Source organism: Crinia signifera, chromosome 4, assembly GCF_055691185.1.
Source record: "Crinia signifera chromosome 4, ASM5569118v1, whole genome shotgun sequence".
Taxonomy (NCBI): Eukaryota; Metazoa; Chordata; class Amphibia; order Anura; family Myobatrachidae; genus Crinia; species Crinia signifera.
The window spans coordinates 279,321,316-279,344,735 of record NC_139220.1 but is presented as its reverse complement, the minus strand read 5'-3'; the positions used below and the strand labels follow the sequence as shown (position 1 = coordinate 279,344,735).

Here is a 23,420-nt window from a genome sequence, read left to right as displayed (position 1 = left end):
GGAATGCTGGTGCCCCTAGGCATTCCAATTGCCCTAGGCATTTGTCTAGTTTGCCGATGCCTAGGGCCAGCTCTGTGTGCCTGCAATGCCGGATCCAGTGACAGGAGCCGGCATTGCTGCAGGATAATGTCACACTGCAGTACCCAGCTCCTGTCACTGCAGAGTAGGTGGCATTTTGGTGTTGCCGTCTGAGGGTGACATCAAGGTACAGCACCCCCCCCCCCCCCCCCGATCAGCAGGGAGCGAGGGCCGGAGAGCAGGATCCGGAGTAGTGGCAGGAAATGTAGTGGCAGGTGGGGAGCGGGGACCGCAGAGCAGAGTCCGGCGGGAGAATAGAAAAAAAATCCTATACAAAAGACTAGGCGGCCGCTGATCAATCAGTGGCCACCCAGTCTTTTGAATAGGATTTTTTTCTATTCTTCCAATGCTTGCTGCGGGGACCGCACCCTACTCTCTGGTCCCCGCTCCCCGCCTGCCTCTACCATGGACCCTGTCTACCTCTCCTGCCGCTACCCCGCCTGCAGCTCCCCCAGACCCTGCTCTCCTGCAGCTTCTCCGGGTTTACATGTGATAAATCGCATCCGATTTATCACATGTAAAAAATGGCCCATCAAATGCCAAATCTTATCAAGCTCTCCCAGGGAGCTACCTGGGGAGCTAAGAGGAAGTCTAATGCATGGGGGTATAAATGTATATTAGTCATTAGACTTGGCAGTTACCAGATCATTCACCACTTTAGTCAGTGCTGTCACAGTGGAGTGTTGGGAACGAAAGCCTGACTGAAGTGGGTCTAATAGGGTGTGAGAGTTAAGAAAGTGTGCGAGGTGAGAGTAGAAAAGTCTCTCGACTAGCTTGGAGAGGCATGGGAGCTGAGAGCTAGGACTGTAGTTAGAAAGAGAGTTAGGGTCTGAATTGTGTCTTTTTGCAGAATGGCCCTAGCGGCCAATAAGGAGAAGCTAGGCTAGGTGACCAATAGGAGAATTCGGGAGGAGGAGCCACAGGATGTAAAAATAACTAGCGTGGGAAGCGCTAGTTATTTTCTATTCACTGTAGGGACCCCGCCGGCCGCGGCCAGCTTACACACAATAACAGCGCCGCAGGTTCCCCCGGCGGCACGGACTGCACGCACCAGCACTCAGCAGGGACGCCGGGGATGCACGTTTTTTCACAGGTACCACCCCCCCCCCCCCCGGCACCGGGGCGCCCCCACCCCGACTCGCCTGGGGCACACCGGTGCCTTGCACCGGCCCTGACTGCCACACCTCAAGACTCCATTTCACCAGGTTTTATACTGCCACAGAACCTGTGTAATTAATATGTGTCCCGGATTAAAGGGATGAGTTGGTCACCCTAATATATATTATATATATATGATTGCAGTGTGATGTAGAGGCCAAATTGTTGCCTTGCCCCGGGACACAAAAATCCTAGTTCCGGCCCTGCAATCAATGGTAACCATCAATGGCCCGCCCTACCCTACAGTTAAGGTGCCCATACACTAGTAAGATTTATCTTCAGATCTGGCTGGTTGGAACAAAAACCTGGTTATGGATGAATGACAGTTTGGCAGTTTTCCAGCATTTCCAAGCAAATGGTCAACTGTCATTTGCTCTCATCCATAACCAGGATTTTGTTCCAACCAGACAGATCTGCAGATAAATCTGCGTGTGTATGGCCACCTTTACTGTCACTCATCCTGGATGTCAGGAAGTCTGACTCAGGTGTAATAAAAAAAGATTAAGCAAATGTAATGAAGCTGGGTGGAAGAAGTCACCTGGTTCTGTGCCCCGCCCTCGGCTGCATCACACTCTTATCTGCAATTCTGCACCAGGACTTAGTACATCAAACAGTTGTTTCAGAAACACATCAGGAGAAAAGCTCCTTATCCAGGAGCCCAGACATTGGTAAGTACATTCACTTCATGGCAGTGCAACTATTATACAAATAGTCTGTGTGTGGAATAAATATATAACATTCACTTTCAAAAACTTTTCACATAAAATGTCAGTTAGAAATGTTGGTGAACTTTTATCAAATGGTTAGTAAAATATTTTGTGGAGCTGCCAGTTCTCTGGACTCTGTGGCCTGTGTGTTGTTTTTAAGCCTTTATCGGCCAAACTCACGTTGCAATAATTGATAATATCACATGGATGTGTAAATTATCCAATGCAGGGACAGATCTTGTGATAAGCTCTGTCCCTGCAATGGGTCTCGGCAGCACTATTGTGGTGTATTTTGGAAAAAATACCCTGATGCTGTGCTGCGCAACTCATTGCTGCCGTTGAAACTGCCGCCGGCATCCTCTTTCCCACTGTGGTGACCCCGTGCAGTGACCACCATTACTGCTGATTCATACTCGCCACCCGGGGTTCGACTCCTGCAGCGCTGCCGTCTTTGGGGCTTCCTCCTTCCGTGACGGTAGTGTCTAGATCACATTCAGTTTTGGTAATTTTCCCACCATGCACTGGGTCCACGTATACCTGGAGAGGGAATATAAATCTGTGGCGAGCGAAGCGTGTGAGCGTACAATGCAGCAAAAACATTGTGTGGGCATTTAACAACTTCCACCCTCACTGAACGTAACATCCTGTAACCAATACTGCATGTGAACTAGTCTCTACCCTTCTGTGACCCCCGATGCTGTAAAGTGAGCTGCTGCTTTGCAGCATCCCATTACTGCAGCAGGGCGCCCCGAAGACCTGCAGAGCTGCCGTCTTTGGGGCTTCCTCCTTCTGTGACCCCCGATGCTGTAAAGTGAGTTGCTGCTTTGCAGCATCCCATTACTGCAGCAGGGAGCCCCGAAGACCTGCAGAGCTCCCTGGACCTTTGATAGGTAAGTATGATTTTTGGTACTTGTGTAGAATCACGGCTCCCACGATGGGCATCGTATACGGAAAAATTCAAATTATGGACATGAGTTGAAATCATGTAAAATGCACCCCAAATGTAATTTTTCACACTCTCTAGTGCAGGCAGGCATTCCCAACCACGGTCCTCAAGGCACACCAACAGTGCAGGTTTTGTAGATATCCAGGCTTGAGCACAGATGGTTTAATCAGAATCCTTCAGATACTAATTAAGTCACCTGTGCTCAAGCCTGGATATCACTAAAACCTGCACTGTTGGTGTGCCTTGAGGACCGTGGTTGGGAATGCCTGCCCTAGTGGATGGTAGGGCGTGAAATACCACCTGTCGATACATGTCAACTAAAAAAAAACCGTGAAAACTTCAGGATGACCTTTCGACTGTCGACCTAATATTTGTGTCGACCTTAACCATGTCGACTTTAGTGGTCGACCCAATGCATGTTGACATAATGTGTAAACCTAATGACCATGCACACTTTATGCAACAGAGAACATCTATTCTATCCTTGTGTATCAACGCCTATTTCCCTATAGATTGTAAGCTTGCAGGCGAGCAGGGCCCTCTGTACTTATTAACTGTCTGTAAGTACCCTGTTTGTATCACTGTTTTCAATTGTAAAGAGCAACAGAATTTGATGCACCATTTAAGAAACTGTTCGGAAATAAAATAATTAATAAAATTGTGTGTTCACCACCCCCCCCCCCCCCCCATTTTAACCCGGCTTTTCTTGTATTTTAAAGAAAGTTCTTGATAAATGTTCTCACAGCTGAGGTTGCTATGGGCAACTTCTCCACAAGCCTACTTCTCCTCCTCTCTTTTGTCTACTTGATACACCAACCACACCATGGCCCTTATTCAGATCTGTTCGCAGTACAAATTTGTTCTCAAAATGGGCAATGTGCACTGCAGGTGGGGCAGATGTAACCTGTGCAGAGTGTTAAATTTAGGTGGGGTGTGTTGAAACTGAAATCCAAATCGCAGTTTAAAAATAATGCAGCCAGTATTTACCCTGCACAGAAACAAAATAACTCACACAAATCTAACTCTCTCTGCAAATGTTACATCTGCCCCACCTGCAATACACATGGTTTTGTCCATTTTGAGAACAAACTTGTACTGCGATCAGATCTGAATAAGGGCCAGTATTTGTGTGTCCTGTCTCATGTTCGCTCTATAAGACACCGGTATGTAAGGTAGTGTTCCCTGTTAAGGCGACTCACTGTTATAGAGGCAACTTTTAAAAGCTATGGGGTCTGTTTATAATTATTAGTTAAACGACCTGTAAAATATTACTCACAACTATAATATGACATTTATTTACAGTTACTTATATAGTGCAGCAGATTCCGTTGCGCTTTACAATAGTAGACAGTGATAAAATAAACTGGGTAACAACAGACAGACTTGGAGGTAGGAGGGCCCTGCTGCAAGCTTACAATCTATACGGGATATACAGTAGGAGGGAAACACAAAGACAGGCACCAGTAATAGCATAGCAGTCCCACCAAGTTACAAGTCCAGAAGGGAAGCTATATAATACATAAGTGCCTCAGAGGGTTATGCATGTGTTGTACTTAAATATGATAATGACATTTATTTTAAGTTGTTCAGTCCCCTCAGTATATACTAATATATAGATCACTTCTTGGTGAGTGAGAAGGCAATAATAGTATGTGCATGTGTAATCCATTCGCTCTGAGTTGCAGTGCTTTCAGCTGAGTATTTTTACAAGAGGTGTAAATCCCATTACCGGTTGACCCGCTCATTGCCCCATCTACCTGGTCCCTGTCAGGTTGTGTAATAACAATAAAGCTATGTCTGGCTGCTTTGCTGAACTCTGAGCTGATATTGCAGAGTTCAGTATTTCTGGTGAAGGATTACTGTACTTATAAGGAATATCCCGTGACATACTATATCCATGCTGCTTTAAAGTTGTGGCCAAGAAATGACAACATATCAGTTATAAAAGTGTCACTCAGCCTTTACAAACTAGTATTGATCCTATTTAGCAATCCTAACCTCCCCTTTAACCCCTTCCTGACGCAGCCAGTTTTTGCCTTCCTGACAGAGCCCTTTTTTTCAAATCTGACATGTATCACTTAAGTGGGGATAACTTTTTTTTGCTTTTACTTATCCCAGTGATTTTGAGATTGTTTTCTCGTGACACATTGTACTTCAAGTTAGTGGTAAATTTGGGTCGATACAGTCTGTGTTTTTTTGTGAAAAATACCAAAATGTCGTAAAAATAATGGAAAATTTAGCAATTTTCAAAATGTTAAATTTTCTGCTTGTGAGACAAATAATCATACCACTCAAAATAGTTAATAACTAACATAGACCATATGTCTACTTTATGTTTCCATCATTATTTCAACTTCCTTTTAAATTTTTTGGACACTAGGAGGCTTAAAATATGAATAGCAAATTCTCAAATTTTCAAGAAAATTTCAAACACTGATTTTTTTAGGGACCAGTTCAGTTCTGATGTGACTTTGAGGGACTTGTATGTGAGACACCCCCATAAATGATGCCATTTCAAAAACTGCACCCCTCACAGTATTCAAAACAGCATTTTGGAAGTTTGTTAACCCTTTAGGTGTTTCACAGGAATTAAAACAAAGTGTAGGTGAAATTTCAAAATTTCTTTTTTTTTGCAGATTTCCAATTTTAATAGATTTTTCTAAGGAACACAGTAGATTTTACTAGAGAAATGTGACTAAAAATTGATTCCCCCAATTCTTTTGTTTTCATAAATATCCTATATGTGGCCCTAGTGTGCACGTTGACCAAACCACAGGCTTCATAATAGAAGGAGCACCTACTTGATTTTGGAGCCTCCTTTTTATGAGATTATTTTTTAGGCACCATGTAGGTTTCTAGGCACCATAAGATGCTAAAAGTTAGGAACCCCCCCACAAGTGACCCCATTTTGCAAACTACACCCCTCAGGGAATTCATCTAGGGGTATAGTGTACATTTCAAACCCCCAGGGGTTTCACCAATTTTGATACAACTGGGCTGTGCAAATGAAAAATTACATTTTTTACACAAAAATGCAGTTCTGGCTCAAAATTTTTCATTTTCACAAGGAATGAAGGAGACAAAGCACCCCAAAATCTGTGCCCCAATTTTTCCCGAGTACGGCAATGCCTCACATGTGACCAAAAAATACCAGTTGGGTGCATGGCAGGACTCAGAAGGGAAGGAGTGATTTTTGGATTTTGCAGCTCAGATTCTGGTGGAATGAATGGTGGGTGTGCTATGTGGCATTAGCAAGACCCCCGAAGCACGGTGAAATGATTAACCTAATAATCCATAGATGTGTGGTATATTTTAAAACACTCCTTTATACATAGGCCGGGTTTGTCGGGGCAAGTTTCACAGTGGAAAATAGTATCCTTTCTTATTCCCTTTTTATAGCAAACTTTGCACCTTTTTTGTGTCCTGCCCTTTCTAGCAGTGGAGGGGATTTCGTTAGGAAAATGCTGCCCTGGTACAATACGGGGGCCAGTACTAGAAGTACTGGGGCCCTCTGCCTGCTGGTTCCCAAATATTAGGCCCTTTATGACTTCCTCTTGAAAGTGCATAAATGTCCCCCTCTGGCTGGTAGAACGGAATAGCACGTAAGCGTTATACAGTGCCATCTGGATGATATACACGGCCAGCTTCTTGTACCAGATTTTTGTTTTCCGCAGGGCACTGTACGGCTTCAGTACCTGATCTGAAAGATCCACTCCGCCCATGTACTTATTGTAATCAAGGATACAATTAGGTTTTGAGGTATGGGTACTGGTACCTCGTACAGGGATGGAGGTGGTACTGTCTCCATGAATTGTTGTCAGTATAAGGACATCCCTCTTGTCCTTATATTTGACCAACAACATATTTTCGGTGGATTGTGCCCTGCTTTCACCCCTTCTCAGTACTTGGGCAATGTGCGTTTTTGGGAGGCCTCTTTGGTTCTTGCGCACAGTACCGCAAGCTGCTGTACCTCTTGAACCAAGGGCCTTAAACAGGGGGATGCTAGTGTAAAAGTTATCCACATAGAGGTGATAACCTTTATCCAGGAAGGGGTGCACTAAATCCCAGACAATTTTTCCACTAACACCTACGAGGGAGGGGGGGCATTCTGGCGGTTCAATTCTTGAATCCTTCCCTTCATATACCCTAAACCTGTGGGTGTACCCTGAGGTGCTTTCACACAGTTTATACATTTTTATGCCATACCTTGCCCTCTTACTGGGAAGGTACTGGCGGAATTTAACCCTTCCTTTAAAATGTATAAGGGACTCGTCGATACAAATAAATTTTTCAGGGATGTACATCTCTGCAAATTTGGCACTGAAATGATCAATGACCGGCCTGACTTTGAATAGCCGGTCAAAGGTGGGATCATCTCTGGGTGGGCACTGTGCATTATCGGTGTAATGTAAAAATTTAAGGATTATCTCAAAACGAGTCCGAGTCATGGCCATACGGTAAAATGGGGTGTTGTACAGAACATCTGTACTCCAATATTGCCTAATTTCTGGCTTTTTAACTATGCCCATATGTAACACCAGACCCCAAAACGTCATCATCTCTACTGCATCTACAGGGGTCCACCTAGCAAATGATGACGTGGGGTTTTGAGCAATAAACTGCTGGGCATATAAATTACTTTGGTCCACCATTAAATTTATAAAATCATCAGAGAAAAATAATTTGAAAAAGTCAATTTCTCTGAGACCTGTTGAATCAAATTGGATTCCTGGGATGGCCAAAAACTCAGGAACCTGTGGCTCAAAATTGTCTGGTGGTGGGGTCCATACGAGATCAATTATTGGGGGGGGGGTCTCAGCTGCTCTACGGGGGCGTCTTTGAGGGGGTCCCTCATCACCAGAGGAGGAAGAGGCGCTTAAGACGAATCCTTCAAATTCCCCGCTTGCATCACTGGCTGTGTCAGAGTCAGAGGCAAGCATGGCATATGCCTCCTCCGCTGAATACATTCTTCTGGATGACTGGGATGACATTTGGGATGCCATTTTTATTTTTGTTTTTCTGTAAGTGTAATGTTTCAACACGTGTATAGTGTAGGGGGGGTACAAACTTTATTTCAACACGGGGGGTATGTAAGGTGTAGTGTGTATGTAGTGCAGAAAAAAAAATACTTTATACAGGAATTTGATCCCAATAATAACAAAAAAAAATTGAAGGGGTTAAAAAAAAAAAGGTCATGCGCCAAAAATTGAGCACAGATGTTGGTCAGTAACGACCGTCACTGAACAGCGCTTAAAGGCAACGGGACACCCACAAAAGCAACGTGGGTGTAAAAACAAAAAAAAAAACTATTTAAAAAAACTGCAGAAAAAAAATTATATCAACCCTGCGCCAAAAATGCTGTTCAGTGATTGTATGTCACTGATCAGCGCTCAGCGGCCACAGGACACCCACAAAAGCAACGTGGGTGTAAAAACAAAACCCCACTGCACTCTCCAAAAAAAAAAACTGCAGATCAGTGATCAGTGAACACTGATTAGCAGTGAGGGGCAGCAGGCACACAACTGTGTGCAACCTGACAGGGTATATATATATATATATATATATATATATAAAAAAAAAACCTGGACCCCCAAAAAGTTGCTGATTAATTTAAACTAATCAGCACAAAAGGGGGGGGGCAGCAGTCAGTTGCACACGCAGCACAACCTTTGGTGCAACTGACAGGTATATATATATAAAAAAAAAAACCTGGACCCCCAAAAAGTTGCTGATTAATTAATTTAAACTAATCAGCACAAAAGGGGGGGCAGCAGGGGGGACAGCAGTCAGTTGCACAGGCAGCACAACCTTTGGTGCAACTGACAGGTGTATATATATATATAAAAAAAAAACTCTGCACCCCCAAAAAGTTGCTGATCAGCACAAAAGGGGGTGCAGCAGACACAAAATATATCACTCTCTCTCACTATCTATCACTATCTTGGACTCTATGACACTGCAGCAGCAGCACACAGGAAGTCACAAGATCCAGGAAGCATCCAGCTGCTGGCAGCACGCTACCAGCGGTGATCAGGTAAGTATCAGGCAAGGATCAGGTATGTATATCACGACAGATTGGTCGGTGACCGCTCTGCACGCAATTCCAGACCGGAATGGCGTCTGCAGCGCAGTCACCGTTAGTTTAAATGGCGCGCCTTGGCTGTGATTGGTCCGACGAGCCAATCACAGCCTTGGGGGCAGGTGGGGTGAGGTGTCGTCGTCACCGATGACCCCCTCACACCCGGCGGTGATTGACACCTGTGTTACCAGGCGTCTGATTCGCCGGTAACACAGGAAAACGCTGCGAATGGCTGTTCACATTGAACAGCCAATCACAGCGATCGCCGACGGGGGGGGCGGCATCGCCGCCCCCCCTGGGCATGCAGGGACATGTCTGCTGTCAGGGACAGCAGACATCGTCCCTCTGTCACTGCGTCTCTAGACGCAGTGGCACTTTGAAGTCATGACGTATATATACGTCATGTGTCGGGAAGTACATCCCGGCCATGACGTGTATATATACGTCAAATGTCGGGAAGGGGTTAAATCATGGGTTATTAGTATTACACATTTCCGCATGACCCCAGTATCCCTGCATTATGCTAATGTTAGACCTCATCACTTGGTCCCCTTTGGTAATTCCATCTTCAGATGGCGGAAGCCATTGTAGCCTATAAATTACAGTTCTCCAGAACAATTTCCTGCTGATGGTGGTGTGCTCCCAGTACAAACGCCTAATTCATCCATGTGATAAACTATTAGTGAGCAAGGTGTTAGTTCTTCCTAATGCCTGCGCTCTCCTGACTTGACTTGCATGATAAATTGTACTGGTAACTAATGTCATTGTTGTAAGAAGTATGGGTATATGGGCAGCGTGACTGACAATGACGAATTGGAATCTACACTTGGCTTCTGTATCAGTCCTCACCTTAATGTCTTCTCGGAACTTCATGTGATCGAAAAAGGAAACTGGTCATATATTGTAATAGATGTTATTTAATGCCTAAGAAGAGTTTATCTATAAGGACTACAGACTCTCGCCAATGTCCTCACTTTGGGGTAAATGTGTGAAGCTTGGAGATAAAGGGGTTATTCTGATTCACTCGGATAGGCACAATCACTCTCTAATGGACAAAACCATATGCACTGCAGGTGGGGCTGATGTAACATGTGCAGAGAGAATTGAATTTGGGTGTTTTATCATTTCTGTGCAGGGTAAATACTGGCTGCTTAATTTTTACACTGCAGTATAGATATCCGTTTGAAGTACAAACCCCCCAGCCAAATCTAACTCTTTCAGCACATGTTACATCAGCCCCTTGTGCAGTGCGTGTAGTTTTGTCCATTAGAGAATGATTGTGCCTCTCCAAATGAATCAAAATAACCCCCAAAGAAAATGATGTGCAAAGTGATATTGCTCCAACCAATCAGCTCCAATATGTAAATTGACAGAAGCTGATTGGCTGGATCATTAGCACCTTGCACATAATGTTCTTTATGGGGGGGGGGGGGGATGGGGGTAGATACCACTTCTCCAAGCTACATACATTTACCCCTGTGTTGCATATGATCCCCATATATCTGATGAATGGGGGAGGTGTATATATATCCGACAATCAGGGTAATGTAATAGGGTCCAAGTTTGGTCCAAGACTTCAGCCAAGATTGCCCATTTGTTTACTAAGCCCAAACATTTGCAAAGAAAAAGCAAATTCTGTCCCTATTCCATTTCTCTGCAGGTGTGAACGGGTCAGGGCAGAACCGTGTGAGTCTTGACTACATGTCACACTGCATTATGTAGCCTGCTATGCACCTGTGTATGATGCAGCCTAGGGCCCAGATCAGATTATTCACCCTGATGAACAGATGTCATTCACCATTCTCTCCTGGGGCTTATGAGTCACTCACAGTGTCTGCAATCCCCTCCGGTGTCCTTCAGTGAGTCCCAGAACTGGCCTGAAGCTCATATGTATACAGGATGCCCGATTCCAGGAATGGCTGGAAGTTCTCATCCTGTATGATCACATCATCCCATGTAGCAGACCTCCTAGATGCTAGATCCCCGATGCTTCATGTACCATTGGGTGTGTCCGAGGAAATTTAAACTGTATTCCCCCCCCCCCCCCCCCCCCTCATGAATTTTAAACTGTATCCCCCCCCCCCTCATGAATTTTAAACTGTATCCCCCCCCTCATGAATTTTAAACTGTATCCCCCCCCCCTCATGAATTTTAAACTGTATCCCCCCCCCTCATGAAATAAAAAGTACTGTACTAATATTTGAATAACTGTGGTTTTAATTAGATTAATTTGTAACCAATTACTCCAGTTCTGTGAGATAAGCGCGTTTCATAAAGGAAAAGAGAAGACTCCTCTTCTGGAGATGTGACTTCAGGGACATGAAGGTGACGCGGCAGCCACTTGAGGCTTTGTAACCGATTTTGTTGAGGCAGAATCCCAGCTTTCTGCCCCCTACAGGGCATGGAAGTGTCTTTGTTCACCACACAGTCTCGCTGAAATAAGCTTTAAGGCACACTCTAGTGTGTGACGATGACCTCCTTGCTGCTAAAGCCAATGACAACTACTCCATACCTATTCTCCTTGACCTCTCTGCGGCTTTTTACACTGTGGATTACAGCACTGCTTTCTCCTGCAGCATGTGTGATACTGCCAGGGCCCCCCCTGCTATATGCAGCAGGGGGTCCGTGTGGTCTGAGGGGTCCCTATGGTGCAAGCAGCGGTCTGAGGGGTCCCTGCGGCGCTATCCGGTGGGGGGGCTATATGCAGCAGGGGGGTCCGTGTGGTCTGAGGGGTCCCTGTGGCGCTATCCGGCGGGGGGGCTATATGCAGCAGGTGGGTCCGTGCGGTCTGAGGGGTCCCTGTGGTGCCAGCCGCGGTGGGATTATATGCAGCAGGAGGGTCAGCGCGGTCTAAGGGTATCTGTGGTGCCCCCACAGCAACTTGCAGATCCCCGTCGGATGCCGCCATCCGGCCAGAAGAGAGGGAGCCGCCCCCTGTACCGCCCAGCCGGAGTGAAGTGCTGCCGCCCATCATCCGCGGGAAGCGCTTCTGGGTTTGAAACCACTGGCCGCATGCTGATTGGCTGGGATTCAGCCAATCAGTGTGCGGCCAGTGTTTTCAAAATCAGAAGCGCTTCCTGCGCCGGCGGATGATGATGGGCGGCACAGCGTGCGGCTCCCTCTCTTCTGGCCCTTCATACCGCGCGGACCCCCTCTGCTGCATAAAGCCCCCCCACCGAGCAGCCGAATCGCCAAACCCCCCCCCCGAATGTAGCCGGTGGGCGCCAGGGCGCCCCCACTCCCCCATCGCCTGGGGTCTCTGGTGACTTGCACCCGCCTTGGATACTGCCCTGTCCCGGCTATCCTTCTATCTCTCTGACCATTCCTTCTGTCTCCTCTGACCAGCGACTTCCCCTGCCTCTTCTCCCGGCAATGTGACATTCTCATCAGCGACCATCTCTGGTGGCTGATGAAAACGCTGAGCAATATATTGCCAGGGATCATATTGCTCCGTGTGTACACAGCTTAAGATCTGAACTACACTGCTTTAAATTGCATTTAGCATTTTTGACTAGTTGTTGCCCTATAAGGAAAGGAAAGCATTATCCGTGTCTTCCAATGATTTCTTTGTTGCAAGTTGACACTTTGAATGTGGTAACATTTTGAAACTCTCTTCAGGATGACACCATGAGATTACAGCACCCCTGGATCATGTGGATCAATCCCTCTGGCGTTCCATAAACCCTCTGGCTTGCAGCTGCTAATTAAGGAACTTATCCATAAAAGACTGGACAATAGCAGACACCCTACTAAATGCCTCAGCCTTGCATTCCCTGTTTGTCATATCCACAAGCAGTGTCACATAATTTTAGTGACATAACTGTCAGCTTAGATGACTCCCATTTATGTGCATGACCGAGATCTTGCTATGTCACTATTGGGGAAACAAATATCTTATGGGTAGCATTGCAGGTTTAATTCTCTGGAATGACTTCACAGTAAAGGTGCGTACACACAGGGGCGATTTGGTGCAAAATTGCAGGAAATATGGTCGCTGAGCGACCATATTGCCCACAATGGGAGTGTGCACCAGCGATATATCGCCAGGTGTGCGCTCCCGTTTTTGCCCCTGTGGTGATCGCAGGAACATGCTCCTGCGACCAGCTGATTACCACTGCCGGGCTCCCCCCAGCAGTTTCTTTTTCATCAGCGACCATCTCTGGTCGCTGATGTAAAGTAGAAACTGAGCAATATATTGCTCAGCCATATATTGCTCATCCATATATGGCTGAGCAATATATCTCCCCCGTGTGTACACCGCATTATACCCCTTTCATGCATAACATGCAAATTACCAGGTGAAGCAGTTCTACCCAGTAATTTGTGAAGTGTGAAAGGGTCATCCAGGATCTTAAATACCGGGTCGCCAACCCTGCTTTTTACCAGGTTCGTCGACCTGTGTAAACGCATAACATAAATTATAGAGGTGACCGGTAATTTGCTGCTATGTGTGAAAGACTGCACCCGGAAAAATCCTGGTTCTGAGCAGGGAATTTCCCAGGTCGCATGTCTGAAAGGGTTATAAATTACGATCCTGAAGCTGCTGTACCAGAAGTCTAGTGGAGGCTGATTAAACGTTGCACACTAATACCCCTTTCAGCTATACGACCTGGGAATTTCCCTGCTCAGACCCAGGATTTTTTCTTTTGCAAAATCCTGGGTTTTGTTTTGTTCAAGACCCCCATTCACACTACTTCAGAGACCTAAGGAATTCAGACATACTGTTTTCCAGTTGGGGAAACAGTGTTATCAAAAGGGGACTGTTTATATACAAATACCGGTACTTGTGTATTATCTGGGCGTCCGGATTATTATTTTTTTCATCGCATGCCACTACTTAAGGCATGCGATGCTTCATTGGGGGTATGAAAAAAAATCGGGTCTTTACAATGAAAAATCGCATTGCATGAATTGTATGCCACTATATTGTATGCGATGCGATGTAGTACAATGAAAAAATCGGGCGCCCAGGTATTACACAAGTACCGAAATACCATACCAGTTTTCCTTTTCAAACACTTTTTATTCAAAGAATATATATATATTTTTTTTTTTTTTTAAACTTCATTCAATATAATCTTGTAGATTTTACGGGGGACATTATCTAAAATGGGAGTTCTATTTCCCATTGGATTTTGCTATGGGCAACCAAGTAAATACTATGGGTGACAGTTAATAGGATGTGATTTTTAGTAAGGTTAGGAAATCGTACCATATTGCGAGTTTTGCAATTGCTATTTTTTTTTTTTTTTTTTTAAGGATATCGACAATTTAATGGAATGTGAATTGTGGCATGAAAAATGCGATGTGATGCAATAAAATTACATTTTTTTACTTTTTAGTCCTGAAAATGTGCAAATTGCCCACTAGCTAGATGCCGCTCCTTATTGGCTGGTGGGTAGGAATAACCCCTGGCATGTGGGAGGAGCCACGAATGTAAAAAATCATTCGTGTTCTCTCGCAGGGGTACTGCCAGGCGGAGAAGGCATTGATCTCCCTTTAATAACCTGCATGCTGGGACTTGTGGTTCTCCAAGTCCCTGTACGCGGCGCAGGCTTGCTGGGACTTGTAGTTCCACAACATTACGCAATAGTTTAATCTATTATTAACCATTTATCAGCACCGGGGACAGCCCCAGGCTTCAGCTTGGGCAGAGGTAACTCTGGAGGGGGGTGGTCCCCTTTATTGGGGGGGGGGGGGGGGGTCCACACTCCTTCAGCATCCCTGACCAGCCACAGAGATGAATGCTTTGGCCGGGGGAACTTGCATAAAAAAATTACCCCCGGCTGTGGCATTACCATGTTGGCTGTTTGGGCCTGGTGCTGGTTGTGAAAATATGGGGGAACCCTACTCGTCTTGTCCCCTGTATTTTGGAAGCCAGGACTGGCCCTTGAGCCTGGTGCTGGTTTTAGAAATCCTAGGGATCCCCTATGTTTTTGTCCCCTGAAACCAGGACCGGTTTTTTGAACCCGGGCTGGTTATTTTACACAAATCGCACGTGGATTTAATTTTTATATTTTCATGACTAAATTCACACTTTAGCGCATTTTTTCATGCCACAATTCACATTCCATTAAATAGTTGATTTTCTTAAAAAAAAAAAAAAAATCACAATTTCAGAAAATCTTTATTGCCAAGTATACAGTGCAACTCAGTACACAATACACAAGGAATTTGTTTCCGATGACTACTGCTCCTAGACATACATGACAAGCAATATGACAGTGACAATATGGGTGGAGGCATCACGCTGTTACATATTGTATAGCATTTAATATTGTAATATGCAATTTCAGGACTAAAAATCACATCCTATTAAATGTCACCCTATGTATTATCTTCTTGAAATAGCTAAATACAGATGGAGCGGGTCTTTGCAGGGGATGGCAATGGCGACGCCAGCCGCTATCTGCCATTTCCCCCCCCCCCCCCCCCTAACCCTGTCCGTCTCCCTTAAGCGGAGACTGACAGGGTTCCCGTCGCCCCGCCTCCTGGAAACTGAGACGCGGCTGCTGGCAGATCGCCAGCAGTGACGTTCTGGCGATTCGCCAGCAAGAGGGAGCCCGGCTCCATCTGTAAGTAGATTCTGATTGGTTGCCCATAGCAACATCCCGTGTGAAACTCCCATCTTAGTAAATTTCCCACTACAAGTCTTTACTTTTTTACATACTGTAAATCTTGTAAACAAGTTGAGCACCCATGGTGTATGACAGTGGTTCCCAAAATTTTTTTAATTACAGCACCCTTGAGTATCAGGATTGTTTTTACCGCACCCCTAGACCAATATCAGTAAAAAAAAAAAAATTACGTAAATTGTGTTTATATCTCATCCTTGGGGTCAGGTATGCAGTTCATTTACATTGAATTGGTCATGTATCACCGATCCAAGTCACCCCTGCAAGTCCTCCAAGGCACCCCAGGGTGCTGGCGCACCCAGTTTGGGAACCACTGGCAGTGACGTAACTATGGTCCCGTGGTGGCGGGGAGGCGCTGAGAAGGTGTGGGCGCCAGGGGGGTCTGCGCGGGTATTGTTACCCGCTTCCGTCTGCCCCTGCCGTTGGACGGTACCTCCTGCCGCCGGCGCTTCTGTCGGGTCCCGGCTCCTGCACATAATAAAAAGTGACACTCAGAAAATGGCTGCCCTCATACAGCAGACCGTTTTTAAGGTTGCTAGAGGAGGCCGCCGCCTACTCTAGCATCTTCAAACACTGTCTGCATTATGTGGCAGCCAATTTCTGAGTGTCACTTTTTATATGCTGTTGCAGGAGCCGGGACCTGACAGAAGCGCCAGCGGCAGAAGGTACCGGCTGCACGGGGTGGGGGGGGTGTTGGTTTGGTAACCCTAAAGAGGGGGAGGGGGGCGCTGCCTGAATTGCGGCAGGGGGGGCGCAAATTTAATAGTTACGCCCAGGACCATTTTCCCGGGTTAATGCATGTTCATGTGCAAAAGTCTGGGATTTTGGGGTCTGTCTGAAAGGGGTAGAGGCAACTTTCTCAAATTAAATCTTCATCCCTAACTTACTGATCATTATTGTATTCATGTTTCCATGACAACATATTTTCTCGTCCTTGACCATGTTTCCATGAGTGGTAGAAATGTATGTCTTAATGTTCTGGGGTTTTCCTTTTGTCTCTTCTCAGTGACTCATCATGTCAAAGGTGACGAAGGCCCGTGTTCTTATCATTGCCATCACAGAGTTCCACAAACGGCCAGGGGGTAATGGGAAAGAATTAGATACCCGTAAAGGTGTCACTCGTGACGCAAAGCGCCTCTTTAAAGTTCTTTCCCAGTTGGGATTCGCAGTCTCTATTCACACGGATGTTAGTGCCAGTGAGATCAGAGAAATCTACCAGAAAGGTAAAGGAGTGCTCGGGTGTCATGGTGTTAGAACCAAAGGGAGATGGACGATTGTTTATTATAACTTGGGTGCAGTGGGGCAAGAAATCTCATAACTATAGGAAAATACTGCAGCTTCATGAGTACAGTGGAAAAAAATATTAATTTATAATGGGGGGGGGGGGGGGCATCCAATCAGAATGACGACATGGGTGTTAGGTCAACATCAGCGGCGGCTCCCACCTGTGCCAGAGCCACAGTCACCGGATGGTTGGGTTCAGTATGATTTCTGACTTTCAAAAAACCGGCAAGCATTGGTAGACATGTTCAACTATGTCCACTTGGATAGTGAAGTAAGAACAAGTCAGTTGCAAAGAAAAAAAATCACGAAAAACATTTTGACCCTGTCGGCATTCTGAATGTGTCAGTATTTTGACTGTCTGTTGGGAGACCACTGGTCACCCGCTGTGCAGCAGTGAACAGATGATGTGGATATCATCTATTCTCGGGAGAGAGGGACTAGGGGGCATGGCCATCAGCTCACAATGCACTGGGCATTTCTCCCACAGTGGGCCTTATTCAGATCTGAGCTCAGTACAAATTTGTTTGGAAAATGGACCACACCATGTGCACTGCAGGGATGGCAGCTGTAACATGTGCAGAGAGAGTTAGATTTCTGTGAGTTATTTTGTTTCTGTGCATGGTAAATACTGGCTGCATTATTTTTACACTGTATTTCAGATTTCAGTTTCAAGACACCCCACCCAAATGTTACTCTCTGCACATGGTTTTACCCATTTTCCAAAAAAATTGTACTGAGCTCAGATCTGAATAAGTACCTGTGAGAGCAAATAGGAGGCGTGGCTTGTGATCCTGTCTTTCCCACCAAGCCATGCCACTGTTGCGAGTAAACTCCCCCTTTTGGAATGGACAAGGTTTTTCCGCACAGAGGTTTCCCGATTGAGACGTCTCTAGTGTTGGGAGGTATGGGGCCAGATGCACTAAGCTTTAAAAGTGATAAAATGGAGAGTTATAAACAGCCAGCCAATCGGCTCCTGCCTGACATTTTTCAAACAAAGTCTGTGACATGGCAGGTCGGAGCTGATTGGCTGGCTGGCTGTCTATCACTCTCCATTTTTTCACTTTTGAAGCTTGGTGCATCTTGCCAATGATCACATCACTCAAAATAATTCTAGGAGTGCAGTGGGATAGCTGCTTTATTGACTCCTCCTTCTACATATTTATTTACTGAAATGTGTGGTGTTGGCCACTTAGCTACTTACTTATCGTTCTGTACATAGCACCAACATTTTCTGCTATGCTTTTACAATTGGGAACCACTGAGAAATGAAACCAGAATGGGGAACAGAGGGGTAAGAAGGCCCTGCTTGCATTTGAAAATAAGGGGTACATTTAGTACAGGTTCTAAAAATGAAAAGAGGTGATGTAGCCAATGGCAACCGATCCTATCATTTCTGTATTGCATCCTAGAAAATGATCTAAAACATCTTATTGGTTGCTATGGGCAACGTCACTTGTTTCATGTTTAGAAGATTTATTGCTATGGGCAACATCACCTCTTTCATTTTTAGAAGATTTATTCCATTTACCCCTAAGTGCCCATTGTTTCCATCAGATTGTCAGGGTAAAAGGTGCTGGTTTTAGTTGATAGATCTACTGGAGGAAATTTACTAATATTGTAGTTCCATTCTCTTCCAGAAGGTGCTAAATAAATAAGTAGATTCTAATTGGTTGCCCATAGCAACATCTCACCTGAAATAAATCTCCCATTTTAGTAAATTTTTCTCCACAGTGTCTAGATAGACAGTCACTAGGTCTAGCCCCAATAGGTGTACATCAGGCATGTCCAACGTTGGCCCTCCAGATGTTTTGAAACTACACATCCCAGAATGCTTTGCAATAGTTTTAGCATTCTCTAATCGCAAAACTGTGGCAAAGCATGCTGGGATGTGTAGTTTCACAACATCTGGAGGGCCAACGTTGGACATGCCTGGTCTACATGGTCAATATGTTGATTAAAAAGGTAGACACATGACAAGGTCGACACGAGTTTTTCATCTTTTCAGGTTTTTTTTTTTTAAACGGCTTGTTCTTACTTCACCACCCATGCCGGCATAGAGGGAGGATATAATAGTGTGCCAAGCGTAGCAAGTCCCCGAGCCCGATGCGAGGGTACGCGTTACACTAATTGGAGGTCCATGTTAACAGTTGTTGTCATTGACACCAAAAAAATGTGAAAACCTTATGTCTACCTTTTTTCCATGTCTACATTTTGACCATGTCGCACTATTGCTTTTCCACCTTTTGGGGTAGACCTGGTGACTGTCTATCTAATAACCCACACCCAAAGGTGCTTGGTGGGCTGTGAGATCCGGTCACATGACAGTGTTGACCTGGGTCATTTGTGTCGGCCTGTACAGATAGAACATATGTGAGTTGGGTGGAATGTTATGCTGGAGATTATTATGTGGGTACATATCTGCCACAGTGATAACCTCTAACAATCCAGTTTATAACACTAGGTTGTGTCCTCCGTATCGGTAGTATGGATAGATGGATATAGTCTGCATCTGTAACACTGACATGTCTCTTGCAGAAAGTAAGTTACCCCAGGGTGAGTGTTTCATCAGCATCCTCTCTAGCCACGGTGAAGAGGGAATCCTTTACGACTTCTACGGGGAACCAGTCCTGCTGAGAGACCTATACGACATGCTTTCTCCAAGCAACAACCCAGCTCTGGCTGGCATACCCAAAATATTCTTCATACAGGTGAGCCTTCTGGTGCAGGGTAGGGGGAGTGTACCTGTGGAATGGCTGTGGGGTAGTGATGATGTCTGTCTCTGGTTGTAGGCGTGCCGAGGCTCGGGACTAGATGAAGGGACCAACCTAGAGGCTGACGGTGCCCCAGGGCATATAGGTGCCTTCTCCCATATTGACTTTCTGCCGAGGGACACTGTGGTCATGTTTGCAAGCAGTGAAGGTCAGTAAAGCATACCGTATTGTGGCAGAGTCAGTAACTTCTCATGGGTAGCTGGCTCCAGGTGAGGCATTGTAGATGGACAGGACAGGCCTGGCCAGCCTCAGGTGGGAGGAAGACATGGGTTTGGTACCTATCATTAAGGTCACAGCTCTGGGGTCTTGTGTTTTGCAGTGTAAAAATAGAGCAGCCAGTATTTACCCTGCACAGAAACCAAATAACTCACCCAAAACTCTCTCTGCACATGTTACATCTGCCCCACCTGCAGTGCAGCAGGGTTTTGCCCATTTTTAGATCAAATTTGTCCTGCAATCAGGTCTAATTAGGCCCATAGGGCATGATTCTTGTTAACTTGCAAAAGCAAATTTTCACTCTAATGGACAAAACCATGTGCACTGCAGGTGGGGCAGATGTAACCTGTGCAGAGAGTTAGATATGGATGGGCTTTGTACTTCAAACCGATATCTATATCGCAGTGTAAAAATAAAGCAGCCAGTATTTACCCTGCACAGAAACAAAATAACTCAACCAAAACTCTCTCTGCACATGTTACACCAGTGCCACCTGCAGTGCAGCAGGGTTTTGTCTATTAGAGAGAATTTATTTTTGCGAGTGAACCAGAATCAGGTCCATGGTGTATAAATAATACCCCTTTCAGACAGAAAAATCCCAAAAACCCAGGTATTTCCCGGATACAAAAACCCGGGTAGAACTAGGCAGCAAGGGGCTGACCCCCTTTCACACAGGAGCAAAAACCCGGGTATTTCCCGTGTCGACCCCTTTCACACAGAAGCCGGATTTTTCCTGCAAAACTCTGTGTGTCATAAGAAAAGGACAGTTTTAAAGGCACACAGAGATGAGATCATGAAAAGTGGGAGGTGTCTGCTCACTGCATTGCATTAAACGGATCTCCTCATCTTTCCAATGTGCCATGACCATTTAGTGCTGCGCTGCACGCCACTGCCACTCCCGCTCAGCCAATCAGCATGATTTTTCAATAGTCGGGAGAAAAACACGGGTCGGACCCTTTCACACAGCCGCAAACACGTGTCTGACACGGGAAAAACCCAGGTAAATACCTGGGTCGAAGTCCCGGAACTTTAGACCCGTGTTGACCCTTTCAGACAGAAGAAAACCCGGGTCGACACAGCAAGAGCAGGGAAATTCCCGGGTCTTTTTTTTTCTGTCTGAAAGGGGTATAAATAGGATTGGATCTGTGTCTTTTGAGAGATTATTTGGTCATAAAATAACCCAGATCCAAAATATATTCTCCATTACAGTGGCTGGTTTCAAGGGGTTCACAGACAATATTGTTATAATGGCTAACTAAATGCAAGCTAAAGTAACGGTAAGAGTGACAAACATTGAATTAGAATTGTTTTTCTGCAATAGATTGGTATGGGCCGTCGTTTTGCACATCCGTATCCTTTAAGTGTGGTGTTTGGTTTCATTGATGGCCATGGAACAGTCTGTTTTTTTTTTATTTATTACTTTATTTGTTGTTTGTTGCTGTTCTCCACCTCAGGTTATGCTGCGTTCCAAAATCCATTGGGCTCCATCTTCCTACAGACGTTGTGTGACATGCTAACAGGAATTGAGAAGGACCTTGAAGTGACTCGGCTGCTAACGCGCCTGGCTTACAGGGTAGCCTACACGTTCCAAAGCAAAGGCAAATATGAAGGTTACAAAGAGATGCCGTGTTACATAACAAATCTCACCCGGGAAGTGTACCCATTCAGAACGTAGGAAGGAAACCTACCAAGTGTGCGGGTGCCTCTGGTGACTGCATTATACCCTCTCCTCTGAATGGCCCACTCACTTACAAGGCGGGAATTACAATACAGAAATGATGAGTGTAATAAAGAGACTATGCCTGGCCTCCAAAAGTAATAGAAGTTCCTCCGAGACTATATGGGGCCTATTTATAGTTTATCCCTTTTTCTTAACCTGTTCGATAACGTTGCATGAGACTTTTTTTTTCTGCAGAACCATTTAATAAGCACTTTCCATAGTAATGGGAATATCACTTGAGTCCACCACACATGTGCAAACATCTGCAGGGCTGTGTGTCACAGAAGCCAGTATCGCAGAAGATCTGAGTGTCTCCACTGCCCAAATGACCTTATTTGAAGTAAATGTGGTGATGCAAGACCACGGGCCAGATGCACTAAGCTTCAAAAGTGATAAAATGGAGAGTGATAAACAGCCAGCCAATCAGCTCCTACCTGCCATGTCACAGGCTGTGTTTGAAAAATGTTAGGCAGGAGCTGATTGGTTGGTTGTTTATCACTCTTCATTTTATCACTGTTGAAGCTTAGTGCATCCGGCCTTTTATATTGCTGCATTAAAACCTTAGTTAGCACCATTTCATAGTCAATAGACTCAGTAATGTTTCAGCTCAGGAACTAACCAGCATATGGCATAGGCAGCCATTTTTGAAAACCATATTCCACACAGGGAATTGATAACTGTATCCTGAATTTTGATTTAGTCAACAAAATGGCTGCCTCCATGGATGTAACTCAGGGTTGCCGACCCTCCCGGAAGTCTCCCGAAAATCGGGTCCCCCTCCCGGCCCCCTGGAAGGGTGGGCAACCCTCCCGGAATCTGGGGGACCCCCCTGAGCCCCCCGAATCGCGGCATTTAAATGCCCCAATCCGCAGGTCTCAGAGGAGGGGGCGGAGCTAAAATGGCACAATTGTGTCATTTTAGCCTCGCCCCCTCCATGGAGATCAGTCATTTCGCCTATTTCCCGTAATGGGGGCGGGGTTTAATGACATCACAGTCAAGCCCCGCCCCCGACTGGGTAAGGAAAGTCTCCTCCCCGGGCTTCTCCCGGAGAGGAGCATTTAAAAGTCGGCAACCCTGATGTAACTGCTTCACTATACCTGTAGGCTACCAGCTAAAGGTCGTATTACAGCATAATAATGCCTGTCTTCTGCATGGGAGTTTATATTGTTTACAAGGAAACTGGGGGGGAAATGTAATAGGATGAGAGATACAGATAGTGAGATATTTGGTAAGAAATCTCCAGTCTTTTTAAAGCAGCAATCGTTTAGACTGCAAAACCAGTTTTTATTTTGAAGTGTAAATGATTGCCACTCTCACCAAATCTTTCACTTTCTGAATCTCTCATCCTAGTAAATGTCACCCTGTATGTTTCAAGTAATTATTTGCTAGTCTATCGCTATTTATTTATGTTAATATTTAAATGTATATGAAAATAAAGCTATTTTTACTAATTAAATGAGCGGTGTACTTTGTTATTATTCAGAGAGTATTGAATTGTTATAAATACATAGACATTTAGGAGCTGATGCAGAGTGAGCAGTTTCCGTGGCTTATCTTGCATGAGGTTGCACTGCGGAAACTCTGAAAAACAAGTGTCCCTATGCGCAGATTGCAGGTATCAAAGCTATGCGAGGTGAAACAAGGGCGGGAAGGGGTGTTCTCATGTCGGCAAACTTATTTACCCATAAGTTAGCACACAGTATGATACTAAAAGTCCTTTTAATAGATGAAATCCATGTCCTATTAACTGATTGTACAAAAATCGCACCCTTCTACATTTGGGATTTTTTTTTTTTTTGGTCACAGCCGTTTTTTTTTTTTTTTTT

The 23,420-nt window shown here is 45.2% G+C and overlaps 1 protein-coding gene across 1 annotated transcript; it reads left to right on the top strand.

Annotated features, from left to right (window-relative positions):
- The first annotated feature begins 1,766 nt into the window (after positions 1 to 1,766).
- LOC146075467 (caspase-7-like) lies at positions 1,767 to 23,050 on the top strand. The gene is made up of 5 exons (XM_083184739.1): positions 1,767 to 1,904; positions 16,610 to 16,826; positions 19,423 to 19,595; positions 19,677 to 19,806; positions 21,329 to 23,050. The coding sequence occupies exons 2-5, from the start codon at positions 16,619 to 16,621 to the stop codon at positions 21,547 to 21,549; spliced, it is 732 nt and encodes a 243-aa protein (XP_083040865.1). The 5' UTR covers positions 1,767 to 1,904; positions 16,610 to 16,618; the 3' UTR covers positions 21,550 to 23,050.
- Positions 23,051 to 23,420: the final 370 nt, after the last annotated feature.